The 8,387-nt window shown below is 38.9% G+C and overlaps 2 protein-coding genes across 2 annotated transcripts; one reads left to right on the top strand and one right to left on the bottom strand.

Moving 5' to 3' along the window:
- Positions 1–206: 206 nt before the first annotated feature.
- LOC122094323 (putative germin-like protein 2-1) lies at positions 207–1,440 on the bottom strand. The gene is made up of 2 exons (XM_042665093.1): positions 1,251–1,440; positions 207–896 (listed from the first exon to the last, which is right to left on the bottom strand). Exons 1-2 carry the CDS (start codon positions 1,387–1,389, stop codon positions 349–351), a joined length of 687 nt encoding a protein of 228 aa, XP_042521027.1. The 5' UTR covers positions 1,390–1,440; the 3' UTR covers positions 207–348.
- A 2,443-nt stretch (positions 1,441–3,883) lies between these two features.
- On the top strand, positions 3,884–8,210 carry LOC122093888 (eukaryotic initiation factor 4A-III homolog A-like). Its single transcript, XM_042664433.1, has 5 exons — positions 3,884–4,077; positions 4,465–4,993; positions 5,467–5,476; positions 5,545–5,816; positions 7,636–8,210. Exons 2-5 carry the CDS (start codon positions 4,508–4,510, stop codon positions 7,747–7,749), a joined length of 882 nt encoding a protein of 293 aa, XP_042520367.1. The 5' UTR covers positions 3,884–4,077; positions 4,465–4,507; the 3' UTR covers positions 7,750–8,210.
- The last annotated feature ends 177 nt before the right edge of the window (positions 8,211–8,387 follow it).

The raw sequence follows: 8,387 nt of genomic DNA, 5'->3' as shown, positions 1-8,387 counted from the left end.
GGTAGCTCTATTCTAATCAAATAAAAACACAACTTTTGGATCACCGCTTGGACATGTGTCAATCACTTAGGTAGCTATGGGTTAACCTGGACTATCATTGCACTGAAGAGGTGCCAGCAGATCTCGTAATTATTACTTGTTTTTATTTTGTCATTCTTTATGGTTTTAGGAGAGAATTAGGGTATTATACCAATGCCACAAACACCTTTTTTTTACCAAACGCATTTATTTCCCACTAAGTACTCCAAAATAACATTGAAAAAAAATTTACTTCTAACACACAAATACATTTTTAGAATAGAAACATTACCAAGGAGACATCACCACAGTTTGGGGGCTATTAGCTTTCTACTTGGGCATAGCAAATTTAGCTTGAATTTCATCAACCACCTTCTTGTCAACTTGGAAGGCCTTGGCAAGAGCATCATCTGATATAGGAGGCTTCGACCCAAAGACTGTATTGCCAATAACAATGAGGCCAGGACTTTGGCTGCCAAATCCAGAAATTGCAACTGCACTAGTGTGTCCTACATTTTGTTGGAAGTGAATGAGTCCTATAGGAAACACAAATACATCTCCCTTGTTAAGGACCTTCGAGACAAGCCGGTAGTCTGGGTCAGAGGTGACAAAGCCCACATAAAGGCTGCCCTCCAAGACTGTGAGGATCTCTGTGGCTCTAGGGTGAGTGTGAGGAGGATTGAGACCATAGGGAGCAAAATCTATCCGTGCCAAGGCGACTCCTAGTGTGTTTAGTCCCGGTAGCTGATCCGCAAACACCGGAGTGACCTGAGAACCAACTGAATTCGATGGGTTTCTTGGTATGTTAAGCCCTGTGAAAAAGAAATCATCGGCGGTGGCAAGCTTGGAGTCTTTGCAGAATTTCCCATTCACCATCACTGCATGGGAAGCCATTACCAAATTGTGAGTATATCATACTAAGAACCAGGGAGAGGGAGTGTAACTTGGGCCACAATGGGTTGGGCTGTTGGAGAATTTTGAATCAGGTTGTGTCCAATACCCATCATCCTCATGGAGTTCATATATGAGCCCAAACTTCTCATGGGCTGGCCCAAGTTTCACCCTTCCAAGAAATGCATAAAGGCTTATTAAGGTATTAGGGTATGCTTACCATCTCTCTCTCTCTCTCTCTCTCTCTCTCTCTCTCTCTCTCTCTCTCTCTCTCTCTCACACACACACACACACAAAACCCAGAAAACAGAGACATATCAGAGGAGGGATTGAGAACTTACCAGCAGAACTAGGGTCTTTAATGGCAACACAGATATCTTGAAGAGGACTGGGATCATAGGCATAGCAAAGGGAGGAAGCCAAAGCAGCAAAGATAACAAAAGCTACAAAGCATTGAAACTCCATCTTGCAATCTGTCATTCTCTATCACTCAAATAAGTCTCTTGGAGGTCAGGGGTGAGATCTTTGATTATTTTCTTTGCTAGCTTGGTGAAGTCTTATGGCAATGCCAACTTATATAGAGTGTGTCTGAGGGGAAGAACATGTTACTACTTAACTGGGTCCCATTTGCCAGGAACAGGTAAGGCATGATTGAGTTTGTTTTATGTTGGCTTAGGTGTCTTTTGGGAAAAACTAGGATGGTTGGTGGAGGTTGTCTCTGTCATGGTTATTAGAGCAATAATGGTGGATTAGTTTTTAGTTTAAGTGGAGCAGGTAAGCTACCCTTAGTGTCGGGAGAAGGGGCAGGATGGAACTAGTTCATGATGTTCATCTAACCAAAGGGTCTTATGTGCCTGTCATCTTCTTCATGGGTTTCATGAATTGAAAGAAAAAAAAAAAGTCTTTGTAATCCAAATAAGTCTTTGGGGTTGAAAAGTTTTAGGACTAGACTCACATACCAACAATGTCTGGTACCAGTAAATCATGCCTTTGTAATTGGAATCTTGTCTCTCAGTACTCTTTGATGGGTCAATATTCATGAAAAGGAAACAATTGGTTGGAAAATATCCGTTCCTTATTTGAATAATCCATTTGTTTATATTTCTTGATTTAAACTTGTTGGATTTATTTATATTTAATATCAAATTTTCTAAATATTTCTCGTTCCAAGGATGAATATGGGTGTGGGTCTACATTTATATACAGATGTACAAACACACTTGTATGTGTATGGAGACGCTAATACATATACAGGCACGTGTATAAGGGACACTTATACACATACATGCACGGGACTCTTGTACACATGGTTTTAAGTATCTCCGATACCGATACGATACATTGAATTTTTTAAATCATGTCGTATCGATATATATCCTACAATACATACCGATATGCATCAATACACCACTAATACACATCGATACGATACGATACGACATGCCTCGATACGACTCTATGAAAAATATAAAATTGAGGTAAAATGTACGTTTCGGTATGTATTGGTACGTATCGGTGAGTATTGATATATATATATATCGGTACGTATCGGTGAGTATCGATAAGTATCAGCGCTACGGTCATATAATGGCTAATATGGGTAATTTTTCAGAAAAAAAAGGATTTTTTAAAGGGTTTTTGTTCCAAAGTTGCTGTCAGCCATATTTCTCTCTAACTAAAGTGGAAATCAAGGTTGGAAATAAGGATTTTACATTTATGAGACAACTACAGACCTTGAATTCTTAGTACGATACCCTTAATTTAGTGTTTATGCATAATACATGTTATCAATAGCTTTTTTTAACAAATTCTTTATGCAAAAGTGTTTAAAAAAATGTTTCTTATCCATTTATGTGTATATCTTAGTGTATCTTCGATACGATACGATACCCTCCGATACGTATCTTAATTTTGGCTGACCGATACAGCGACCGATACCGATACTTTAATCCTTGCTTGTACACATATAAACACATTTGCATATGAATAAATACATGACATCCATACCTGAAAAGGTGCGTTGTTTATATATTTATAGATGGTCTAAAAATCGGATAACGGATTTAAAAACAAGTGTTTTTGTTATTCCCATTCTATATTTTATTTTTCTAAATCTCTTTGTGTCAAATAATGAGTATAACCTTTGGATTTTCCTGTATAATCATATAATTAAGTGCACCTTATGTGATTGGGAGTTGTTTTATCTTGAAGATATAAACGCAATCGTCAACCCAATTGCACAATTAGAGGGAATTTAAAAACCTTAAGGATAGTAACATTTTGATACAACTTAACTCAAATTATTTTTGTTCTTGATTCAAGAAGAAGGATTATTACGATGATGTGAATTTATACATTATTCGATGCAAACATAAGATATTCAAATAAGTCTATACTCTACCCGTATTTATTTTCTAGCAAAACTTCATCAGACGAGAAAAAAAATGTACTTTTAAAGAATATATAAGAAAAAATAATAATAATAAAAGGAAAACAATGGCCCATGATTAGTGTGTCAAAGCACAAAGTTCTCCGATTCGTAAAGGTAATAATGGTTTATAAAATAATTTGAAAGTGATTTATTTTTGTATCATTATAAAAAACAGTCATTGTTTTACATTTTTTTAATACACATATGAAATGACAAAACTATAATATAAGAATGAATAAAACTGAAACATGAACTAAAAATGATGCGCTTCGGTTTTGATTTGATTTTTATTTCTTATTGGTTTACTATCCATTTGGTCTCAGTTTAATTGAAAATGTTTTTTTTTTTTCTTTTAAGATTTTGATTTGGTATCAGTTTCAGTTCGATGTTTTAAGATTAATTCGATATTTTATCGATTTCAATGCGGTCCAATTTGATTTCGATCTCACAAGACGTTAAATCGATTACGGTTCAATTCAGTTTCGTCGGTTTCGTCGGTTTCGTCGATTTGGGCTAGGTTTTAACACCCGTAGTCATCCATGATACTTCCTTTCGACCCTTCGTTGGCCTTTAGCCCTTCACATTTGAGCCTTCTTTCCGAAGACTCCGTCTCAGATTCAAACCCTAATACCTTTTACTAACCCTGTTCGAGTTCGACAGTGCTCTCTTCTCTAGCTCAATTTCTCGGTCTGCTACTTCCTACCGGCGACGACCAGAGACGGCGGTTTGGCAGTAAGGTTTGTTCGCCCTTATTTATCTCTCACGGTTTCTCTCTCTCCCATTTTCCGGTTGTTGAGAAGCGGGAAGAAACCAGTGTGTTTCTGTTTTCTTTTCTCTTAGCTCGTCAGGGTTACGTTGAAATGGATCCGCCTTACAGACTCGGTGTGGTGCGCAACTTTCAGATAAAAACACTAGCCTAGCATTAGCAACGCGGCCAATCATTATCGAATCCGCGTTGCCCTAAGAAATTGTTGTCCCACTAGGTCTAAATCTCTAAATAGTAAACATCGACCGCCATTAGATAGATGAAAGCTCGCTCCTAAAAATTGAAATCATCTTCATTCCTAAATTGCATTCCCTCTCTTTTGCTTTTGAGTTTTGCCCTAAAAATATTTTTCTCGCAGGGTCAAGGAAGGAGAGGAATTCTTCAGCTCCATAGTTCCTATTATGGCAGCTGCAACAGCCTCAGCTGCTCCATCGAACAGACCTCCTCGGCGCAACGGACCTGGACCCATTGCTGAAGACGATAGCCTAGTGTTCGAAACTAGTCATGGCGTTGAGGCTATCACATCGTTCGATCAGATGGGTATCAAAGATGATCTTCTCCGAGGGATTTATCAATATGGGTTCGAGAAGCCGTCTGCGATACAGCAGAGAGCGGTTTTGCCTATCATCAATGGTCGTGACGTGATTGCTCAGGCACAATCTGGTACTGGCAAAACCTCAATGATTGCCCTCACTGTCTGCCAGATGGTCGATACCTCAACCAGAGAGTACGTTTGTTCCCCTTCGTCTTTTGTGCTTCTCTTTCTCTCTCTTCGTTTTTTTGTCGGCTCTTTTCTCGTTGTTATTGCACAGTTTGTTTTCGGGTATGTGGTAGAGATAGAGATTTTGCCGAATGTGAAGGTTGAGAGAGAGATGGATTCCCCCACCCCCCTCCCCCCCCAAAAAAAAAAAAAAAAAAAAAAAAAAATAAGCACCACTGCATATATCTTCTTTCAATTAGAAATCTGCCTGTCACCATGTTTTGTTTGTCATACATTGGGTATAATTTTATGACATGTGATCAATTCCTTTTTTTTTTTTTAAGTTGACATTTATAATTGAGAAAATAGAATTCAGTTTTAGACTCTAGATCCTCATTCACTTTCTTGTTCACTTTCTGGAATTCAGTAAACAAAATATGTAATATAAAATATTGACTGTCAAATCAATCAATGCTTAATAGGGAGTTGTCATTTTTTTTGAAAATTTAGCCCGATAATAACATTTTGATTAATGGCATTCTTTTGGATAGCATGGGAAAAGGAGAATAGTTTTGTCTAGCAAGATAATTGCTGAACTTTAATATGATATGTTTGATTCTGGTGAGGCCTACTAATTGGCTACTGGGAATCTGTTTCTAGTTTCTACTCTGTGAATGGTAAAACTGCAACATTTCCTTTAAAACTCCGTCTGTCTCGATAGCCCTACCATAATTTGAGCTTCATTCGTGGATTTCAAAGGGGGAAAAAAGGGCATAAACCCTGATACATTTCTTGTTGTACTCCGTTTATATTTTTTGATTTTACTCCCCATGGTGACCTTTTTTTCTTTTTTCTTTTCTTCTTCTTCTTTTTTTTTTTTTTTTCACTTCAGTATGTTAAATGTTTGCTTTCTGCCTAATCAGGTGTCTTTGGTGATCAATTATGACTTACCCAACAACCGTGAGCTTTACATTCACAGGATAGGTCGATCTGGCCGTTTTGGACGGAAGGTAACTTTGTTTTGTTTATGTGAAAACATTTTAACTAATTGAAAATTATTGATCTGGGAACTGGATGTATTTCTACTTGTTTGCAATGGTTGATTCATATTTATTTTATTGCTTTGGTATTCAAGCATTTTCCTCTTCTTTTTTTTTATTCCATCTTACTATAATATTATTTTTGGATTCTGAATCAAAGCATAATCATGTGCCTGAAATTGTCATATGTATATAATAGCTTTTTAGATCAATAATTGGGTTTTGATAGTATCTTGTCCAGACCCTAAAATTTAGTGTTGGATATGTTTCTAAAAGTCTCATAGATGAGCATCTTTGGATCATTGCCTGAATCTCTGGAACTGGGGATGGGCTGGATACTGCTATTCTCTGGCTGCATCTGTCTGAGACACATGCTCTAAAATCCTGAAGCAATGTAAAGCTTAGGTTGCTCAGTGCAAGCTAGGGGTGTCAATATCTAAACCGGACCGGTTAAACCGGACTGGACCGAACCGATTAAGCCCGATCCAAACCGAACCGGTGGCTTATCGGGCCGGTTTCGGTTTGTATTTAAAATTGAATCCGGTCTCGGTTCGGTTCGGGTTAGACCATTGGGCCACCGGAAACACCGGAAATGTGCACCGAAACCGGAACCGATCCAAACCGGCCCGATATAAAACCGGACTTAAAAGTTAAAACTCATTAATCTAACTGGGCCAACTCTCAAGTGGGAGAAGCCCAAGGCCCCAAGTGTCCAACTGGACCAACAGTAGCCCAAGTGCCCAAGCCCAACATTTATCAACTATTCAAGTTCAACCTGTCAAAACCCAAGTGCCCAAGCCCAAGTGCCCAAGCGCCCAAGCCCAAGTGCCCAAGCTAATGGTCCATACCGGTTTAAAAAACCGATCCAAACCGAAATGAACCTGATAAATCCAAACCGGTACAACCCGAACCCAAACCGCACCGAAGCCGACACCGGACCGAAACCGATAATTCCTTAATGGGGCGGTTTCGGTTAGTTCCAAAGTCACACCGAAACCGGTGGAACCGGACCGAAACCGCACCAACCCGGACCGTTGACACCCCTAGTGCAAGCTATACTCTAATGTACCTCAGTTCAGTTGCTCAGCATTCAATTTCTACATTATGTTATGGGAAAAAGGAAGGGTGCCAGGCTGCGTGGCCCCTGCGCCAAGACACAAGAAGGGCGAAATGACCCCCCCTAAAATGAAAATTGGCACACATGTTTGATACCCCCATCCAGGTTCATGGGCTACGCAGCCTGACAGAGATCTACCTCCCTCGTGTTATTTTATAATTCATCTGCAGTCTTAAATAACCAGTAGGCATCTGAGATTGACGTGTTCTTTAAATTGCTCGAATTTGGGATGGTACAATTTGTCAAATTGTTTAGGGTAATTGGTAAATCTGAAATAGATGTTTGATAAATGGTGGTGTCCTGTGTCCATGGCTCCATGCAATGTGGCTTTCAAGTGTGACATGAAACATGGAATTCTATACTGCCTGTGGAGGCATATACACTAGATTTCTGGGGTTATAGCACATACCCAGGTTGGTGGTTACCACCATAATATTAATAGATGTTCCTATTTATTTTCTCTAAACGCTCAAGATGTCCATCACATCATATTCTTTTTGAAAAGATCTCCAAGATGGATTGCAATCAATGTTGGTCTTTGATTCATCCGACTCTGGTCTGTCTGTCTGGTTGGCTGCTTTAGACTTAACTTTGATTTTCTTTCCTTCTATGAGCTGTCTATTTCCCACACATGTGAACTGTTTATAAAATGAATGGTGTCATTTGTTTCAGGGTGTTGCCATAAACTTTGTCCGCAACGATGACATAAGGATTCTCAGGGACATAGAACAGTATTACAGCACACAGATTGATGAGATGCCAATGAATGTCGCTGATCTGATTTAAGGTCAAGCTGGATGTTGTTTGTTTGGCGTGAAGAGTGATGGAATGAAGCAAATGGTTCAGTGAGAAAAATTTCTTGGTGACTCCTTGATTTCGTGCAGTGTCTACCTCTGCATGATTGGTTGTATTTTTGAAGGTTTGCTGATTTTCTGTTCTGAAAAGGAAAAGCTGACAGGAAGTGGGTTTTAATGCTCTGGAGATTTTGGGTATGATTGTTTCTATTAACAGCGGCTTTCAGGATTGTATTTACTCTGGTGGCCTTTAAACATGCTTAATGTTTCACTTTTAGCCATTGAACTTGGGGCATGATAGTTAGGACTATGGTGGTTCCCTTTGTATTTATCTCAGAGTTTGCTTTTTTGTTTTGATGCCACAAAAAAACTAAAATTGTATATTAGACTCAAATCTCCACTGTCGTGAGTGTTTTTTAATATTTGCATGATAACGGGCTAGATTTCACTTGATTCCTTCTTATAAACTTGTTAGCATGGTTGCACAACAGTTTTAGTCCCTTATACGAGTTCCAGATCAGATCCTTTCTGCCTGGTTCTTTGGTTTACTTTTGAATCTGTGTTACTAGTGATTTTTTAAAGCAGTTTATTCTCCTCTCCCCACCCACTCCACACATCCCCGCCCGCCCC

Source organism: Macadamia integrifolia, chromosome 11 (assembly GCF_013358625.1).
Source record: "Macadamia integrifolia cultivar HAES 741 chromosome 11, SCU_Mint_v3, whole genome shotgun sequence".
Lineage (NCBI taxonomy): Eukaryota > Viridiplantae > Streptophyta > Magnoliopsida > Proteales > Proteaceae > Macadamia > Macadamia integrifolia.
The sequence above is the reverse complement of the archived record's forward strand: the minus strand, read 5'-3'. Positions and strand labels throughout refer to the sequence as shown.